This window comes from Lonchura striata, chromosome 16 (genome assembly GCF_046129695.1).
Source record: "Lonchura striata isolate bLonStr1 chromosome 16, bLonStr1.mat, whole genome shotgun sequence".
Lineage (NCBI taxonomy): Eukaryota > Metazoa > Chordata > Aves > Passeriformes > Estrildidae > Lonchura > Lonchura striata.
In genome coordinates this window covers 13,721,911-13,740,037 of record NC_134618.1, presented here as the reverse complement: position 1 = coordinate 13,740,037, position 18,127 = coordinate 13,721,911, and the positions used below count along the sequence as shown (strand labels likewise).

General features: G+C 46.8%; 1 protein-coding gene across 1 annotated transcript; it reads right to left on the bottom strand.

The window, feature by feature from the left end:
* Positions 1-9,627: 9,627 nt before the first annotated feature.
* BRAT1 (BRCA1 associated ATM activator 1) lies at positions 9,628-17,984 on the bottom strand. The gene is made up of 13 exons (XM_031506130.2): positions 17,754-17,984; positions 17,278-17,432; positions 16,335-16,482; positions 15,120-15,504; positions 14,910-15,029; positions 14,371-14,462; positions 14,006-14,124; positions 13,318-13,504; positions 13,121-13,194; positions 12,434-12,536; positions 12,056-12,154; positions 10,927-11,105; positions 9,628-10,723 (listed from the first exon to the last, which is right to left on the bottom strand). The coding sequence occupies exons 1-13, from the start codon at positions 17,929-17,931 to the stop codon at positions 9,998-10,000; spliced, it is 2,565 nt and encodes an 854-aa protein (XP_031361990.2). The 5' UTR covers positions 17,932-17,984; the 3' UTR covers positions 9,628-9,997.
* Positions 17,985-18,127: the final 143 nt, after the last annotated feature.

Sequence of the window (18,127 nt, the reverse complement as noted above, 5' to 3'; positions counted from 1 at the left end):
GCTGCCTCATGCCTCACCCATCACCCTTCCCCAAAAAACCCTGCAGAAAATCCTCCTGGAGGTGTGGATGAGCAGCACTGAGTGTGGCACTCCTGGATTTCCATGACTGGCAGCAGTGAAGGACAGCTTCCTTCCCTCTGCAGGAGGTGGCAGGAGAGAAGCAGAGAGCAGCAGGCACCTTCTGGTAGGTGATGGAGTGGGGGCATCAGAGAATTGTCCCTCTCTGCTGTGTCCTGGCACAGTACAGGCCCCTTTGGCAGCTCAGGGAGGAGCTTTCATGAAAACAAATGTTTGGCTGGGGTTACTGTAGTGCCACAGACTTCAAGGAGCAAGCAGAGAGAGCCCAGCCCCTCTTTGATTAGTGAGTGCAATCTGCTGCCACAGCTGGTGCTGGAGGAGAAGATAAGAGAGAGAAAAAGAGAACAGCTCTGGAGTGAAGATGAAAACACTGGGCAGAAGATCTGTGGGTGGATGAAAGGGAGCCATTTATTTGCAAATAAGTTGCTAGATCAGGTTTCTTGTGCATCTGGGCAGCTTCTAATACTATGGGCTTATTCAAAGCTGAGAGTTTGACTGGACCTGGAGACTCTTGAGACATCAGCCCACACATGTAGCTGGTCCAAGTCTGTCTTATGCCAATCAAAGGAAAATTTAAGGGTCTTCTTCACCTTTTACCATCGATTTTGTGTCTCTGCAGGAAGTCAGTGTGGCTGCTCCATGATTCATTCCCATGAGGAAGCATGATTTCAGGTCCCCAGATGGTTGCAGAGGCAGAAGAGGGGGCAGAAATGTATTTTTACAGCCAGGAGAATGAAACTTCAGTGTACAAATTTGGTCTGGCTTAGAAGATCTGGGTAATATATAGAATGAATACTTATTTATCTATTTTCATGGTTGTCTTCCTCTTGCCTCTTCCTCTAGGCTTTAGGAACACTGAGAAAGGAGGAGGCTGCTGCCTGAGGAATCCATCCCAGGATTTAAACTCAGCCTTGTATCTGGTCTGTGTTCCCTGGGATTCAGCAGAGTCCACTTACTGAGTCCAGCAGAAATAGCTTTTCGCTTCCTGGTTTCAGAGGAGGTGTTAAGTAGGACATAGATAAATTTGGGAATATTAGTAAGGGAAGAAGGGCAACTATTCCTTTTGAAATAAATCTTTGATAATCGATCTTTAGGCAGAGCACTGGGAAGAGCTGCCCTTTATAGAGAGCTAGAGGATGAGACGTTTGCAGATAGGAAACTTTTTGATTCCAATAAATTATTGGGCAGAAATGGATGTTTGGGAGCATTTCAAGTTTCTACACATGCAGCCCTCAGTCTGGCACTGAGTCCTGCAGCGTTTCAGCTCAGGGAGTGTCTGGCTGATGTCAACAGTTCAGGGCTGGGTCGTGTCCTGCATTGGCATCTCAGCCTACAGGACTTTGGGGACTGCTGTGTGCCAGTTGGAGATGTCCTTGGTGGCACCCCAGCTCTCAGGTTCATCGGAGTTTTCCCTGACATGTAGAGACATCAGGTCAGAAAGTGAAGCAGGCTCTCCCCACAGAAGGAGGGAGGTCTGTGACTGAGAGGCAGAGCCCTGCAGTGCTCTGTCTGTGTGATTACAGCACTGCAGTGAGATGGGACACGAGATGGAGAGCAGAGATAGTTGGAGGCACTGAGAAACAGAAGCGTTTTCAAGTATTTTGCTGCAGAGGTGACTGGAGAATTTGCCTGCTTTTCCCTTGGTGCTGTCCTTCACCAGGTGACTCGTGCTGGGCAGCCAGGGGGAAGTGAAGCCTCTGGGTGCCAGGACAGGAGTGGCACCAAACCAAGCTCGGGCACGAGGCAGAGGGGAACCACAGGGCTGCAGAGCCTTGAGTCAGAGCTCATCTCTGTGTCTCCTTTGGCTGATGCATGGCTGGGATTTTTGGCTGGGGAATTGACCACAGCCCAGTTTGCTCTGGGCTGGGTGAGGATCCGTTTGTGCCTGGTGATGTTACAAAGGCGGCTGAAGGCCAAGGGCTGTCGCTGGAAACCAACTGTGAATTAATGCCCAGGGTGTGATTAACATGCTTTTTAAATGCATTCATGTCCTGTCGCACGGGCTGCAGCTCTTGTGTCACATTCAGTGCTCTCAGAACATTTATTAGCCTTACAGATCCCTTGATTATTGCTTTCACTTTTATAATTAAGCCATGAAACCCAGCATGGTGCAGCTTATGCAGTATTAATTCATGGCTGGTGTATTCTGCCTGTGCCCTAGGAAGAGGCTAAATGCTGGCAGCTGGATTGCTCTCTGCACAGTTACTATTCTGAAATTTTTTAATATGATTATAAAAATCACATTCTGCTTACATATGGGCAGCTTGGGGCTGTGCACTGCCACAAGCAGTGAGGTGTGGTCTGACTTCCTCAAGAGCAGAATCTGTGCTCCCAGCAGTGCTGGGAGAAGGGGCTTCCTCCTGCCCCAGGTGCTGGTGATGCTCTCCAGGTGGATGCTATTAGCTTTGCACAGTGCAAATGCAGCTCCACGTGCTCTCCACTCCCTGCCCACCCTTCCTAGGATGTGCCTGTGAAAACGTGAGTCTTGTAAATGAGTTCTGTTTCACTCCTTTTTGTCCTCCTTTTCTTCATGTGAGAGATAAGTAGAATTCAGGATTTCCTGCGAGGCTGCAGCTCCACGGCCCCTTTCTGTCAGCAGCAGCTGCTGTGGATGTCTGAAGAGTTTTCCTCCTGGCTGGTTGCTCCTGCCCCCAGAACAACAGTTTAACAGTTTGTGTGGCCATGTGGTGAGCTGAAAAGGGAGCAAAAATAGCATTAAACATGTCTGGTTTATTTAATTTTTTTTTTTAAATTTTCCCTCTCCTGGGAACTAGTTGTAGGAGTGGCTGTGCTGGAGGAATTGGAGCTCAAAGCTACTGGGAGGGAAATCACTGGGATGACACAGACCCAGTTCCCCAGCCACTGCTGGCCCAGAGGCAGCAGTTTGAATGCAGAATTCATGAGGTTTTTGCTGGGCTGGCTGTTGGGTCACTGGCTGCTTCCTTTGGGTAAATCCAAGCAGCTTTGCAGACACCTCCTCTGAGGCATGAGCAGCAGCACAGGGTGGGCAGTGATGGGCTCCAGCAGCTCTGCCCACCTGGCTCTGGTCTCCTGGGAGTCCTACCAAGTATCAGATATGGGGACAAAGTGCTGGGGAGCAGTCATGTCAGTGTCCCTCACGTGCTCTTCATGGGTCCCAGATCCCACAGTGGAATTGCAGCTCCACTCCGCTGTCTGTGTTAGTGACACACATACCCCCACTGCTCAGGTTATTGATTATTGCTCACCAAACCATTTCTGGAGAGACCTGATTGCTGATCATCTCAAAGCTCGTGTTTCAAAAAATACGGTGCCAAACCCTATGTGCAGGATGCAAAGCTGTAGTGCAGAAACTCTTTGAGCTCAGACGTTTCCATGGAGATGAATCTTTGATCTCGCTGAAATAAATAAAGGGCGGAGAAGATGCTCCCAAACTAGGAAGGAAGGCAAGGCTGATCCCTACAGGGCAGAAGTTCTCAACAGGAATTAGGGTGACAGGAGACTTCTCTTTTTATTCCCTCTGTGGCAGCAGGGAGGTTGAGCTGTGTGCCTGCCAGTGCACATGGAGAACGTGCCCTTCGTGCAGGCAGGCAGGCACTCTGCACCTTGGAGCTGCCTGATTTAATGCTGCTGGAGAGGCAGACCTTTGTCTGCACTGCAATATTCACCCCGTGCTGCAGGACTGGAAGAACAGACCCAGGGTTTTAACACCAGTGTGAGGCACACTCGTTTTCTTGACTGTGGTGAAGCAATGTGAGGAATGAGAACAGCCAGGAAAAGAGCTCTGTTTATGGATAAAATATAGAGGGGAAATAGAAATCACATTTTACTCTGGTGTAATGTGCAAAATAGAAGTGTTTCCTATGCTGACATGGAGATGTGACCAAGGGCAGCAGTCGAGTTGGCTTTATCCACGTGGGTGAGCTTTGACCGCGCCGGCAACTCCTGCGTTCTTCGAGCTGCTGCACTGGGAATTGAGGCTCCCATGGATGGGGCAGAAGAGAATTCATTAGGGAAGGGTATAACGAGCAGAGCAGCTCTGAGAGCTGCTGCTGGGGGTGGCAGTGGGCAGGAGCTGGCAGAGGGACACGCTGCCCGGGCGTTTCTCGCTCCACTGGGCATTGCCAGTGGCTTTCTGTGGCAAGAACACTTCTCTCCCTCTTAGGATTCTTCATAGAGGTGCACAGAGAGAAATGAAAGAGAAAACAATTTCTATTTCTGCTCCTTGTTTTTCCTATGTGGAATGTGTTTGGAGAATTGTTTACCTGGGGTGATGCTTGGTTGGATTCTGGTGAGGATTGTTTGAGCCTGGTGGCCAATCCAACCCGCCTGGGGCTGGGCTCTCAGAGAGGGTCACAAGTTGTGCTACAGTCAGAGTCAGAGAAAGCAGTATGTAGTTTTAGTATCCTCCTTTTATATAGTATATTAATGTATTTTAGCATAGTTATAATAAAGAAATAATTCAGCCTTCTGAATTGAGTCAGACATGGTCATTTCTTCCCATTGGGTTCACCTGCATTTACAGTAGCTTTCCCCGGTCACTTTGGATCTGCTCACGGGACAGTGACGGATCTGTCCCGCTGTCTCAGCGTGTAGGAGTGTGCAGGGTGAGCAAGCTGCTGTGCACAGCTGGTTTTCTTCCTTTTTTACCTAAATAATCTTCCTCAGATGCATTGAGCTGCCAGTTGTGCTAATTAGGATCTCCCCACTCTAAGGGTTTTCACCCAGGCTAACCAGTTCTCAAGTACCTTGTCCCACCCCTGCTTTCCCTGGAGCAAGTGATCCCTTTGTGCCTTGCTGGATCTCTGGCTCCTGAATGACTAAACCATCATTTCATGTAATTTTAAACTTACAGTTTAGATGCTTTATTTATGAGGATAAATGTTGTTTACAACTCTGAAATCTTATTATCTTTTCCAAATATTGCAGAAAGCTTAAATGTTGAACAAACCCCACAGGTTCCCTTTAGAAGCTGACAAGTGGGTGTTTTGTTGATTTTGTTGTTGTTTCACGTGACCCTCACTGAAAATACTGTCACTGCTCTCTGTTTTCAGAAATGGGCCATTTAACTGAGAAAGCCATGTTTGTCTTATGCACTACTTCACTGGGAAGAAAATATGTTGAAAGAGCATGCAATATTAAAGGTATTTTCAATCAAATTAATTTCAGCTGGTTTCAGTAGAAGATTCAGCCTTGTTTTCACAGGGCTCTTTGTCAGAACCTAAAGCACAAAATACTCTTTTGGGTCAAAGTTAAGGTTACTAGACAGTAATGAAAACAGCATTTTCATCCTCAATTACGTGGACAAGATTGTTGTGCAGCCACAGCTGTTTGTCTCAGGGCTGTGATGGATGTTGTCACTTAGCAACCACTGCCATTTGTGTTTTAACTGCAGCTTTTTTGTTGTTGGCACATAATGAGAGTTGTAATCACGAGATCAGTCCCATGGAGAGTGTTTGTTATCAAGATGGGTTTTAGGACTCACCTGTGCCCCAGCCCTATAAGAGCTAAATCAGATGATTTCATGAGTGATGGCTAATGCAGCTTAGTAAGGGCTTGTCTAGGAGCTGGCTTGGCTGGGCCAAGTCATGTTTCAAGATGTGCAGCCTGCATTCACCATCTGCCAGACCTGGCTCTGCAGCTCCTTGGTGCTGGTCACAGCCCAGCCCAGGAGCTGCTCTGAGGCCAAAGCTGTGAGTGCAGAAGGAGGGACCAGCCTGGGCAAGTCTGGATGTCTCAGTGCTCAGCAGCACCAGATCCCTGCTCCTTCTGCTGGCCCAGCCCCAGAGCTCAGGGAATATGGGCTCAGTGGAGACTGGAAATGTGAGGAGTGAAAGATAATGAGATGGGAGAAGTGAAGATTGAAGGTCTTTGTCTCTTGAGGGTAATTCTCACTTATCCTGCATTGACAATGAGCGAAAAGGGTCGGACCTATGACAACTCAAGCTCTAACATCCTACAGGTTAAGGTCATGGTTTAACACCTGATCTGATCTGAGAAATGTCTCTCAAAGAGGTGGGTGCACCCTCTGTGCCAGACATTGGGTTCCTGTCTGGCATGGAAGTTAGCAACCAGGCAAGTGGGGAGTAACTTGGTTTGGATGGGTTTGTTTTTTGGAGGCAGAGGTGTGAAGGCTATCTTTGGAACCCTGTTATATGTTCATTATTATGTAAATAAACACTTTCAGCTGAGCTCTGAGCAGAAATTGAGTATTGGTACCATGGATAGAAAAGCCGTTTAATTTAATTTTGCTTTAACTGAAGCTGTTGTGTAATTGCACCTGTACCTCTGCAAGGACCCTTGGTGAGGGTGCTGATCCCCCAGGATGTGTTTCCTTGCACACCCTCAGCCCTGCTCTGCCTTGTCCAGATGAACACACTGCTCCTCCAAACCCCCTTCCTGCGTGTGCAGCTCCAAGGTTAAAGGCAGGACCTGTCCTGCCTCTGGAGCAGCAGGGCTGCCACAGCCCAAGGTCTGGCCCTGCCAAGTGCTGCTTTATTTCTCAGCAGAAGACAAAACCCACTGCTCTGAGGGGAAATGACACAGACCACAGAGCTGCTGCTACAGGTACATATTTCCATTGTAAATTGCTGAGATCTTCTGCAGTGAAGCTTTTTGACGAGTTCCTCTCTAATGCACACTGGTTTTTAGAAGCCTTGATGAATATGTATTGAAAGGTAGAGCAGATTTTATCAGAGGAGGAGAGAAGGAATTGCATAGATGTGCACAAATTGATCTGTAATCACAGATCACGTATATCTAAGCTGAAGCAACAGCCCTAGACATTTATGGCCCATTTTTGACTAAGTTGTGCAATTAGTGTAATTAGGCAAAGAATATTCTTTGTATTGTAAATGTCTAGTGTATTAAACCAGAAAATTAACAGCCATTTCTTTGGCAGCTTTCATTAAGCCATTGCTAGTGTAGGGCTGAGCCAAAGATGCTTATTCTCTCTAGTGTCTGAGTCTGAGCAATCAAAGGATAAATCCTCTCTTCAGAGCTTTGTTGAAATGTGTTGAAAGCAACTCTAGGAATTTCCTACCTGTGTACAGATCAGAAAACACAACATTGCCCCTGTGCAGATAAAGAGCTGAAATGAGCTTTGAAATTTTCTTCTTTCACAGCACCAGCCACCAGAGATACAAATTTCTTAAGCTGTGATGTTTTTTGTCAATACCACCTCTATTTCTCCTGCCAGCTATTCAGAGCCTACTTAAAAACAAAGGACAGTCCTGAGCCTCGTGTTCTCTTGCATTGAGGCCCATGTGTGGCCACAGCCTCTGCCAGAATCAGCTCCGTGGGTGTTGGAAAAACTCTCAGCGGTGCCTGCCTCCTGCAGGAACCAAACACAGCTACAGCTCTGATGGGATGATGAGTTTCCAGAGAAATCCATCCCAAAATGTGCATAGGAGCAGGCCCGGCAGCCCCCTCCTTCTCTGTGCTGTGTGACAGAGCTGGTGGTAGTTTCTGGAGGGGCAGATGTTGTTGTGAAGTGTTAAATAACAGTGGCACTGCTGAATGGATGTTCAGGGCTGTCTCCTCGGGAGCCAAGCCTTCCCCCAGGTGCAGCATGACCACAGCTCCCTGGCAAGATTTAGCAGAGTGTAATTCTTAACCCACAGGAAGCTCTGCAGCTGGGATAAGGATCTTGTGGAGGTGCAAAAAAAGCCTGGGTAGGTAAGAAGTGGGTTTAAAATAAAGTGTGAGTGTAAGCAACTGGAGGAGGGCTTGTATGAGTCCTCAAGTGTGTGAAGATGGGTATCCCAGCATGAGGGATGCTCCACATCAGCAGCTATTGTGTGTTTACAGCTTAATTTCCAGCTCAAAAATCCCACCCCATTGTTTTCAGTAGAAACAATTGTGGAGTTTTTAGTTTGCTTTCATCTTCCTTAATCTCTCTAGCCCTGGACATTTGTTCCAGATGTCCATGACCCTTCCTGATTCTCTCAGCTCCCAGGGGCAGCATGGCAGTGCCAGCACCTCGGTGTCAGTGGCACTCCACTGTCACTGGAGCAGCAGAGGAAACAAAAGGCAAAGCAGGGAGCTCAGACAGGACAGAAACACGGAGTCAGCACTGTCACAGAGCTGCTGGAGGAGGAGACCTGGCTTTAATGAAAGAGGAAACAAGTCCTTAATCCCCTTCTAAAGGTAAGAAGCCCCCCCACCCTCCAGCTTGTTTTACATTTGGTTTTTAGTATACAAGTGTATAAACACAATTTTGGACTGCAATTAGGCAAATGCTACAAACATAATGTCACCCTCACCCCAGCTTATTAAAAAGAGAAAGGAGCTCCATGAAAAATTAATAGGTCTGGGAGTTGAGAAACCTTGGTAATAAGCAGGGAGTTTTCCTTCTGTAACAACTCACTTTTTCAATTTGCTGATATCTGAATAACTCCTTGGAGTCTCCTAAAGTGCAGAGTTCTGAAATGACAAGAATTCCAGTGCTGAACAGGAGGGAGGTGTTCACCCAGCAACCTGCTGCCTCCTCTCCTGGAGCACAGCTGACCTACTGTCAACACAGAATGCTGCTTTTGGAACTGCAGTGCCTTCACTAGACAGGACTGCTGGAATTCTACAAACACTCCACACCTCTTTAAAAGCTCATCCCTGCTCTCTCACTAACCCTTTGCATTTCTGAGATGAATGCAGTGACAGGAAAAGGCCTGAATTTTAGTATCTTCTGTCTTTTGCCAGGTGTTAGCCCAGCTCAGGTGGAATTGTGTCAGAAGCAGAGCCATTCTCCCCTAAAAACAGCTGCTGGTACAAAACCCAAGGGCTCTGTCACACATAAAGCTGTGCACAGAGCAAGAGGCAAGTGTGCTGCTTTCCTCAAAAGGCAGAGCAAACCTTCAGCCTCAGCAGCAAGAGATCCAAACTACATCTCAGCCCATTGTACTGCTGCAGGGAGGAGATTGCACAAGTCTGCTTTACTGCTTTAGATGCTACAGCCTGCACTGCCCCAAAATCAGTGTCATGTTCTGCCTCTCCACAGGCTGCAGGAGGATAAAGGATGCTCAGTAACACCTGCAGGAAAAGAACCCACCATGGTTTGATCTACTGCTAAAGGTACTGTTTGTTTTGGGGCTTTTTCTAGGTTGCAGAGAGCTTCTTACACCACATGGCAAGATACTGGAGCAAGTTGCAAACTGCACTCTTCCCCAGGTTTTTAAAAACTGGCAATTTTTTCTCAGAAAATCATGTTACCGTTCACACTACGTCTGCTGGTTTCTAATTGTTACCAAAGCTAATCAAGATTACCAAGATTAAATTTATCTTGAAAAAGCTTTAAGTGTAAGTTTCTCTAAAAAGTTAGAAACTGAGTACTTTTTTTTTCAACAAGCACTTTTAAAAAAATACATCCACACAAAAAAAAAATTTACTTGCTTCTGGCTTCAATTAAAACCAAAGTCAGCATGTTGGTGTCACTGCTGAGATCAAACAAGTCTGTGATCTATAGGAGAAAATTTGTACTGCCAAGGATGATCAGCTTTTGACTCCTTAAATGCCACTTTCTGCTCTAGATCTCAAAGTGCACAAGGGAAGCTGAGAGATCTGTTTATAGAATAAATACAGAAAGGTTAAAACAAATGTTCCTTAAAACCAGTCTCCATCACTTTTAGCTACTTTGGCTCCAAAAAGAGCCTGCAGCAACTTGTTTTCAGTCACTCTTGTGTTTTTTTAAATGCTTCCTTATGTAGGCATGGTCCAGTGCTTTCTTAAAAGACAACAAATTTTTAAAAAAGGAACAAATGCCATTCTTAATGTTTTTACTTTGAAAAAGAAACAACAGTTTATTAGAAACTACACTTTTTAACAAAAAAAAAAAAAAACAGAATTAAAGCAAAGATTTTCTAACCCATTTAACAGCTGACAAAACCATCCTTCTCCTCCAGAAGAAAACTGCTTGAGCACTCCTCCCTCAGAGCAAAAGCTGTGTTCAGTAACAGTCAACTTCATTATCCTCTGTAGTCCCCAGGGTAGCAAGGATGTCCTGTAAGAGGGACTGAGGGCTTTCTTCCACATGGTCACTGCTTTTATTTAGCTCATCATGCAGCTCCAGTAAGTCTATTGCACCCAAAGCTAACATCATGCTCTCTGGATCTTGGAAATCCACCCCGACACCACCATCTGTGGGGAAGTTCTGAGCCAGAGAACCCTGTCTTAGCGTCCTCTGTAACCAGGCAATGCCACGTCCTGCAGGTGAATCTTCAATCTCCTGTGGATTCTCCAAAGTACTCACAGGGTAGAAGTGACCTCTCAAGCCAAGCAGCACATCACAGGCTCTCTGCCCCACGGGTTTGTCACAGTCACACAGAGAGCCAAACAAAAACCCAAACAGCTTTGCTCGACAGAACACCTGCAGCAGCTCGTTCTGAGGGGTGGAACTTGTGAGTACAGAGGAGACGGGAGCATAGGGACACTGGGAAAGCTGGCAAATGGTCTGACTACAGAAAACTTCAACCAGCTCCAAACCACCAAGTCTGACTTCCCAGTCTAAGTCACGCTCCACAGTCTGGATGACTCTAGAGACAAACTGTTCTGTATCTTCCAGCTGACCTGTGCAGCCTTCTCTCAGCCACTTGGTGAAGATGCTGATCACAGCCCTCCTAGGAAAGCCCTCTGAGTCTGTTGACAAGATTTCCTGAAGCTTTGCTACGATGCTCTAGATGCAAAAAGACAGACGAGAAAGCTCAGTGAGTGGAGGAACACGCAAAAAAACCAGCAGAGGTGAAAAATCTTCTCATTACTGGTTGTGCAATCTGCCTGCATGAGCAGACAACTTGTGAAGAAAGTTACAAACAGTACAGCAGCTTGTTCCCCAACAAACTGTTGGGAATTCTGCTTATGCAGGAAAGGTTATCCTACCTCTTTGTTATATAGATTGCCTATGACAAGTGACTCTGGAGCAAAGCAAGTAATGAGGGCCAGGTGTCCCAGCGCAGTCACGGCGCTCGCTCTCACGTAGCTCTCTGGGTCCTCCAGCAGGTTTTCTGTGAGCCTCAGCACCTCTGAGGACAGGAGACACTGCCTGAACTCCTTCTGCTCTGTAAACAAGACAGCAATCCAAAGAAGTGAGACTTTATTCCCTCTGAGCATGAGGCTGTTTCCAATGCAAACAGTCCTTTGCCTCATACAAGGATGGCCGCTGCCTGCAGGGACAGCTGCCAGGGAGAGGAGCTGCTGCAGGGACCAGGCAGATGCTCTGTGTCAGACTCCCCTTCTCCCAGCAGCTTTTAGTCAAGCCCTGACAGACACTGGAACTTGGAAAATTGCACTTAGAGTTGTTTTCACAGCAAGAAAAAACTTTCTGCAGGCAAGTGGGGACATGGCTCCAGCCTCATCAAATTTATGCCTTTGCTTAAAGGAAGAAGTAGTTTTCCTTTCCTGTTGTCAAGCATACAGCAGAGAAAACAAAAGTAACTGTACTGAGAGGGCTGCAGGGTAAAGTGCTAATGCAGCTGAGCATGTTGGATACTTCCTTTGTGACCTGGGGACAGCAGCATTTGACAAAATTCCCCTCCCTCCCAACACTGCAGAGCTACCGTAGGAAAACCAGCATTGCCTCAGTGCTACCTGCTGCAAAGCCCAAGCTATCAGTACAGTAGAAAATCAGTAATTATTCCCAAGCAGGTCTAGGCTTTTAGCCTCCTAAAGGCCAGCCCCCAGCCTGCAGACTGCAGTGCAGAGCAAACTGAAAGCCAGAAGTATTATCTGCCATTAAGCACTGTCACCTGCCTTGACAGATATGTCTCAACATCCCTCAGATTAACTCACCAAAATTGCCATTAAGGCAGGTACAGCAATCTGAGTTTGACAGAAAAAGCAGGTTAAGTTTATTAATATTTTGATAATGATCTAAGATAAAAATCTTGACACTTCTTTCTTTACTCAGCCCTCCAGTTACAGGTCAGAAGATGCTTCACCAGCCCGACTGACTTTCACAGCATTAAAAGAAATACTCCTCAAATCTGAACTGGTAAATCTTTGCACCTACCTCTCAAGCACTTAACCATGGAAGTGAGGAACTCCAGGGAAGAATCTCTGACTTCCCAGCAAGGACTGCACAAACGTTTCTGCAGCACCACAAACACATCTGTAAAAGGCAAGTGACAAACCTGAAAGGACATGAAAGGCAACAAGCCTTACTGAAACACTCACTGTACAACCTCTGCATCATTTCATCTGATACAATCCCTTTTGCTGCTGCTGGATGCTTCTTCTAGAGCTCTGCAAAGCACTATTTGGGCAGCTAAAGTTAAATTCAACATAATTGTGAACAAGTGAATCCAGTGCTTTGAGCAGGAAAGGTAGGCAGGAGCCCATTTCATGTGTGCACTAGCTGCTGCTTGTCCCAGCTGGACAACTTAGTTACCTTCCAAAATCTTCTCAGTTTGCTGCCACTGACTGCTGGAGGAGGACAGTTCCTGCAAGTGCACCAACCACTTGGATGTAGCTTGAAAGGTTTTCTTTAGAACCTGAAGCAATGTAAAGCAGATTGACTTTACTACTGGATGAAGCAGTGTTGCCTTTATGCCTTTAAAGGTAAAATTAATTTTAGCCTCAAATTTACAGAGAAATTATCAGAATAAAAAAGTGCATATGCTTCCTTACTAAGAATCCAGCCACAAAAAATGGTGCTTAAATATAATTTCTAACAAACACCTAGAAAATCCATGTGTTCAGCTTAGTATAATGAAGTTCTAGTACCTCCAGCTTTGGGTTTGCAGCTGCCATCAGAGTCATTCATACAAAACAAAGCAAAAAAACAAATCCCTTTAATAAAAAGAATTTAGTATTTCATGACCATGTCAAGTTGAGTATGTCAGTGCTACTCTTAGACATGATGACTCCTGTCTTCTCAAGAACTCTCACGTACTGGTCAGTTATTTGCTCATTACAATTTAAGCTATTTTCTGCAAGCCACCCAGGACAAGACAAGTGTCCTACATATTCTAATACAAAGTGGGCTAAGAAACAACTGCAGTCATACCCTTTATCAGAATTACACCCCACTGGGGCAAGCTAATAGACCTGGATCTCTCCCTAGCTCTATACTCACAGTAGGGTTGGTGTTTGGACTCTGCAGATATTCCAGAAGGACATCAAATAAATTTCCTAAGAGAGTGTCACAGTCTGAAACAGAAAATAAACCCAAAGGACCAATACTGAGAGATGGAGCAGCCAAATCCCTGCTGAAATACACAAAGACACAGAACTGTAAAATTGTTTTGGGTAAGAAAGCAAAGATGAAGTCACCTTTTTTCTCTGAGAGTGCTGCAAGGACATCAAGAGCTGACTTTTGCACTCTGAAGGAATTGATCAAATTCCGGCTTATTGTGCTTCCCAGGGGAGAAGCTGGGCTCAGGAAGCCATTGCAGAGTTGTAATATTGTCATGAGAGAGTGCAGCAAAGACACACTAGGTAAGTCCACTCTTAAATGTTTCTAATGGGTGAGAAAGGAAAGAAAATTAGTTTCCAGCAACAGTCTCAAGTACAGAGCAGATTTAGGTCAGAAGGCAGCAAAAAATTGCAACTTCTAGTGGGTTCTTAAGGTACTACAATGTCAATAGCTACAAATAAATGATACTCCTGTCTTCCAAGAACTACTGCACAGATGGAAGGAGATTCTTCTGACTGCCTGGGAAAGCAGTTCAATTTGTGTTTCTTCTCAGGATCAATAATTGTAATACAAGTAAGGTATGTTAACAAAGCTCATCAATACAAATTTAAAACTTAAGTGCAGTCCCTCTTTAAGAGTCTCAGTATCCCCGCTTTCCTGTTTAGAGCCTACTGTGTTAAATTTCTTTAAACTATGGAGACCCTCACTGCCAACTCCTCTCCACATTCTGTTATGCTCTACTGAAAAAGTTTGCAATTATCTTAACACTGTCTTTCAAGGACCAGTTTGATTCCCAGGCTCTTTTTTTCCCTCTCTGAATGTTACCAGAGACAGCAGCTTCTCCAGGTGAGCGAGGGTTTGACACAGGAGACCGGCACAAGATGTCTTGGAGGACAGAAGACTTTCAACAGTGACAGGATCACTGACAGACTCATCCAGCAAGCCTAGATCAAAGAAAGGAAGAGCTCAGGTTGTCAATGAATAGAAAGAGCTGTGATTTTTAAGTTAACCAAGATATTCAGCTGATGTAGTATGAATATGCCTTCAAATACAACTGGCAGAAGGATTTACCACTAACACTGCTACTGTCCTTGACTTCCCCTACTCTTTTTCCTCCATTTTGGCTGCACCAGGCACTTAAAATACTGGCAAGCAGAGACTGGCCTCTAACTTTTCTGTCACAACTGTACCTGCACATTCCAGAGGCTGGGAGGCTGCTCTCAAAATACAGTCCATTGGCTGAAGTAGAACAGTCAGTGCCTGAATCCTGACATCTTGTGGGCTTCAAGGAGGAAACAGCAGTTACCAACACAAGTAAACTTCAATTCCTTCCCAAATACCTGCCCCTAAATGCTGAGCAGGATAATGATTTTCACACAGGCTTTTAAACAAGCCAGCAATGACAGAGCAACAAAAGCAGTATCACAATCTGAGCCATCTTCCAAGGTCCCCTTGCTAACTGAAAGCAGAGGAGAAATGGCTCTGGAATTTAGAAGCAGCTATGCAAATACAGAGTGGGATCCTGTGTAAGGAGGCTGGGGGAGAGAAGCATATCTTGTTAATGAAGTGTCCTTCTATCTTAGAGCAACAGTGTTACTCAGCCTGTAAATCAGTATCTGTGTGTGCTCTGTTCATCTGATGATTTCCTGCTGCTTCTTCACTATCTAAAGAGAAATTATGGAGCAGAAACACCTGCACAGTGCAGAAATTTCATTGCATTAAGTCCTACCATTTGTAGAGCTTCAAAAGTCCCACTGCCAGAGGAGCTGCTTGTACTGGGGTTAAGTGTTCCAGAGCAGAAGTTACTAATGCCCAAAAGCTGCCTTCAGTGCCACAAAACACAGGGGATCTGAGAAGAGAGAAGTGTAAGTGTAACCTGTCCCATGGTGGCAAGCAGATCTATCTCAGCACAGCCTCCAAGTTGCCACAAGAGCTTTACCGTGCCACGTTAAGCAAAAGATTTGCCAGCACAGGCTGTGCTTGAAGAGTCTCCTCCATCAGAAAGGATTCTATGTGCTTTGCTATGTCTAACCAAAGGACTTCAGTCCATGCAGCATAACAACTGCCAAAACAACTGCCAAACAAACTGCTCAACAGCTTCAGTGACTGCTCGATGTCAGAGGCAGAGCTGGACTGAAGTGACTCTTTTATGTGCTTTACAATCATCTGGGCACACGCTGGCCAGTCACAGTCCTTGGCACTGAGAGCTTTTGGTGTTTCAGACTCTAGGGAGAAGGTGAGCAAGTGCACCAGGAGCTGGCTGGCAGCTGAAGCCACAAACAGGCTGGGATCCCCTTGCAGAGTGAAGATCACATCCATGCCTCCTGTGGGAAAACAAAACAAGTCACTGGAGCAACAAACATCCAGTCGTGACACTAATTCAGGTACCACACAGTTTTAAATGGTGGTGATGGGGTTTTCTTATACTTTATTTTGTAGTCTCTACTCAAAGTCAGCCAGTTCTTGACAACAAGCAAACAGAAGAAAATAAAATTGTTTTAGATCCTCAGGGGTTTAAGAACTCAGGATCAGACTTCAATAAACATCAGTAACATTAGGAGAGTTGACAGCACTCTCAATCTGTATTTATGGACAGAGCCTGTACCATCTCTGGACATAACCAGTAGGAAAAACATGAACAGCAGTATCAGTACCACTTTTCCATCACATGGACAGCAGCATGTGCTGCACTTTAATACCAGTCCAGTCCAGTCTTTTAGGCCCTATGTACATGGGATCTAAAATTTACATACCTCCATAACAACAGGATTACAAATGCGTGCAAGCACAAAGAGATAAATGAGCCTCCATTTAGCTTTTCTGCACTAAAATCATGTTGAAATGTACCCTTCAGTAGGAGTTACAAATAAGAATACAGATAGTTTTTAATTTTATAAGGGCAATTTTATAAGATTATTTCTCCTCTACAAAGAGCACCACCTTCAGTGTTTGGAGGCAAAAACTAATAGCATAACTAACTTAAAAGTTAACTTAATGCTTAGCTAACTTAACCAACATCTTTCAACGACTTTGTTTGTTTTGACAAATGGCTTGCTTTAACCTTAACTAAACAAAGACTCCCATCTTGCTCATTTGCCACCTGAGCAGCAGGGCCACAGCAGAACGGGGGGGTGGCAGCCCCAGCAGCACTCACCCGTGGAGCAGAGGCAGTGCAGGGCAGGCAGGTGGTGCAGCATGCTGTGCACTCCCTTCAGCCAGGCGCTGCGCACCGACGCCTCCTCCCACGCCGCGCTGCCCCGGGGCCCCTCCCGGCCAAAGAGCCTCCCCAGCAGCTTCTCCTGCTGAGGCAGGGCAAAACACGGAGTAAACAGCGAGCAAAGGGGCTGCTCTGTCCCAGTCAAGAGTATCAGTACTGCAGTGAAACCTCCTCTTGCTACAAGCATCACTAAAATGGGCAGTTTTCAGAATCTCACGCTTAAACGCAACATATGGATGAACTAGTGTTCAAAACCAAAAGTGTTTTGTTTGCAGGTGCTAAAGGACAACTTATGTGTATCAGTTCCATCAGACTGCTTTATACACCTGCACACATCTCTTCTCTGAATGAAGCCTTTTGGGTTTTATACTAAAATGTATCCTGGTGCAGGAAGCACAGCTTTAAAAAGCTCCCTTGTTTTTGCAGGGAACAAAACTTTCCTGTCAACCTACTATGGAGGGAAAACAAGATCTGTTAGTGCAGTGTAAATCTACAGGATCTGTCCTGGGATACAGTACTGTGTAGTGACTGCTGTGAAGTAATGTTCACAGAACACACAGAATGACAAGGCTGGAAGAGACCTTCAAGATCATCGAGTCCAACCCAGAGCTGGGTTACCCCATACAGTTTTGAACTAAAAATGGAAGCACTACACATCAGCATTCACAGTCCCGTTGTGGTGACACAGAAGTGAGAAGCAGCTGTACATGAGAATGGAACAGGAATTGTGATTGTAGCTCTTCGCTGTCAAATCACTCTTGCTGAGTTGTTCCAAGTAAGCCCTAAATTTACTAAGCAGAACCTGTATGGACAGTTTTTAGGGGCTGTCCATAGAGAAGGAGCAGACAGACAGCAGCAGGTACCTGGGTGCCTGACTCACCTGCAGGTGCTGGAAGCGGCTTTCGGAGGAGGCGAGGATCCCGGCTAACTGCAGGGTGAAGGCCAGGATGCTGGGGCTGGGGTCCGGCAGGGCCAGCACGGAGCTGATGAGCTCTGTCACACACGGGTTGTCCCGCACCAGCTCCACAGTGGGATCTGCCCAGGAGAGGCCAGAAAACAGCATGTCACTGCCAGGACTGTCCTGCCTCATTCAAGCAGTTCCCTGAGCTGAGCTAAGCCCTGCCAGCTGCTACAACTGATGAACTCGGGTGCACCCACAGCATTTTGAGGTGTCACAGCACCTCAGATTGTTGTGGATACATTCAAATCCCACCTGGGCACCTGTTCCCGTGTCACCCGCTCCAGGTGACCCAGCCTTGGCAGGGAATTGCGCTGGATGATCTCCGGAGGTCCCTTCCAACCCGCACTGTCCCGTGACGGACCTCCGCTCGCCTCGGACCGGGCCCCGGCACTCACCGAACCACGTCAGGCTGCGGAACCAGTCCAGCAGCTTCTCCAGGCAGGTGTCGTCGAGGCCGGGCTGCCGCGGGTCGGCCAGGGCGGCGCAGACTCCGGGCAGCAGCACGGCGCACTCGCGGGTCATGGCGAAGCGGCGGCGGGCCCGGGCCACGAAGCGGGACTGGGGGTCACACATGGCTGGGACCACCGGGACCACCGGGACCGAGCCGGGCCGGCCCGGCCGCACCGCGAGTGTCGCAAAGGGGGCGTGGCCAGCGGGGGCGTGGCCAGCGGCCGGTCAGGGGGCGTGACCCCGGCGCGCTCCGGGGCAGCGGTGGCTGCGGGCCGGTACCGGTGGTGCGCGGGATGGCGTTGCGCCCTGGCCGCAGTTA